Genomic DNA, 2,151 nt, shown 5'->3' on the forward strand with positions numbered 1-2,151 from the left:
CTGCTAACCAAAAGGTTGCTGGTCCACCCAGAAGCAACTCAGAAGAAAGGTCTGGCAATCTGCTTCTAAAATATCAGCCCTTGAAAACCCTGGGAACCACAGCTCTTTTCTGACTCTCATAGGATCATCATGACTTGGAAATGACTCAATGGCAACTGGTTTAGCTTTTCTTTCTGTTTTCCTTAGCTGCCATTCCCAGAGTTCACAGGGCGACTACATGAGAAGTGGCTCTGCCACAAACCAGGGCTGCTATCTTAATTAACTACATTTGTGACTTTCCTTCTGGTGTCAACATCTGTCTTGGTTTTATTTTCTCTCTACATGGTGTCTTAATGCATCAGGATCTCTCAAGACCCAATTTTATCTTTTCCATTGGTTGACAGCCTCTTTCTTTGAGGTGTCTTCCAGAGTCCCCCAAAGCAAATTTTGAAAATGCCATGCAGCTTATATTTGAATTCAAAACATCCCAAACATGTTTGCCATTTCTGGAGAAAATTCATTCACTGCTTTTTTTTTTTTTTTTTTTTTCTAATAAAGTCATATAGGCAAAAAGATAGAAATACTTTCCTTAAATAACTATATCAACTGGAGAAAAGGTTGGCCTTATAATTATAGAGGACTTAATGGTCGCTGTGAGTCAGATCCAACTCCATGGCAGTGAGTTTGTTTTGTTTTGTTTTTTATTAACGGTTTATGAAGTTCTTTCACCCACATAATTTTATTTCAGTTCTCAAGTCACCACTCCTTGTAACCCTTCAAGAACCCCACAACCCCTAACCCAGCTAAAGACATTTTAATGATTTCCCATGCACCTTAGTATAAAGACCAAATCTTTACCATGGCTTTTAAATCTTTTAAGTCTCTAGCTTTATCTCAACACTCTGCCCCGTTGCTCTCCACTCCAGCCACATGGCTTTTAATCAGCTCCTCAAATGAGCCACATGACTTTTGTACATACTTCTCCCACTGCCTTAAATATTATTTCCCTCCTGTTTTCCCAGTTAATTCCTACTCTTCCTACAGTTTTCAGCTTCATTGTCACTTCCTCAGGGAAGCCTTTCACAATCTCCCTGATGAGGTCAAATCTCTCCAAGATACGTTTTCATAGCTTCACATACCTTCCTTTCTTAGTACTTAGCCCAATTATAACTTTACATGTATTTATATGATTATTTGAATATCTCCTGTCTCAAATAGAAGGAGCTCTGCTGGCACATTGTCTAAGGTATTTGACTGCTAACCAGAAGGTTGACTGTTCAAACCCACCAGCCACTCCTCGGAAGGAAGACAGGGAAATCTACTTCCATAAAGATTTACCACCTCAAAAACCCAATGGGGGTTGCTATGAGTCAGAATTGACTCCATGGCAGTGGGTTTGGTTTTTTGGGTTTTGTCTCAACTAAAAGACTGTAAGTTCTATACGGGCAGCAACTATGTCTATTTTTGCCCATCTACCTATTCCTAGTACAAGTTCATGCAAGGCATATTCAACAAAAATGTAATCAATGATTGAATTAATAATCTCTGTGTGGAGGGAAGGTATTATGTTCTCATTAAAAAACTTGGAAACTGAGTCTCAGAAATGAAAGGATTTGCTCAAGAACCACACAGATACTCTGATCCCACAGCCAGGGAATACACCATTCCAAATGCAGGTTTCCTCTGCTATCCAAAAGCAGAGAATTCCCATGAAACACTTTCTAGGCCAAAATGGCATAAAACAAAGAAGCAATATCCATTAATTTATATGGAAGAAAAATTTAAGCATTCCTAGCTCTGGTAGCATAGTGCCTAAGGCAATTGACTGCTAACCAGAAGGCTGGTGGTTCAAGCCCACCAGCCACTCCTTGGAAGGAAGATGGGGCAATCTATTTCCGTAGTGATACTGCCTCGGAAACCCAAGGAGAGGTCACTATGAGTCGGTCCGACTGGATGGCACATAACAACAACAACAACAAAGACTCAAAAAATAACCAACTCAATCATACCAAATAACACAAAGAACCTATAATAACACTAACAAACTGTTCACAGACACAGTTCAAAGCTGTGGTAGCTTGATGTTGAGATGCTGAATGCAATTCCCGGGAACTCTCTAATCGCTCTCTATAAAACAAACACTGAACACTAGTTTTTGCCTTTTTTTTTTTT

The 2,151-nt window shown here is 39.5% G+C and overlaps 1 protein-coding gene across 1 annotated transcript in view; it reads right to left on the bottom strand.

Annotated features, from left to right (window-relative positions):
• Nucleotides 1-2,151, bottom strand: part of ASAH2 (N-acylsphingosine amidohydrolase 2) — an 88,809-nt gene that overhangs the window by 57,653 nt on the left and 29,005 nt on the right. Inside the window, 1 exon segment of the mRNA XM_007944043.1 lies at nucleotides 1,989-2,106. Within this exon segment, the coding sequence (XP_007942234.1) occupies nucleotides 1,989-2,106 (118 nt within the window).

This window comes from Orycteropus afer, unplaced genomic scaffold (assembly GCF_000298275.1).
Source record: "Orycteropus afer afer isolate SDZICR_OR568_19922 unplaced genomic scaffold, OryAfe1.0 scaffold00118, whole genome shotgun sequence".
Taxonomy (NCBI): domain Eukaryota; kingdom Metazoa; phylum Chordata; class Mammalia; order Tubulidentata; family Orycteropodidae; genus Orycteropus; species Orycteropus afer.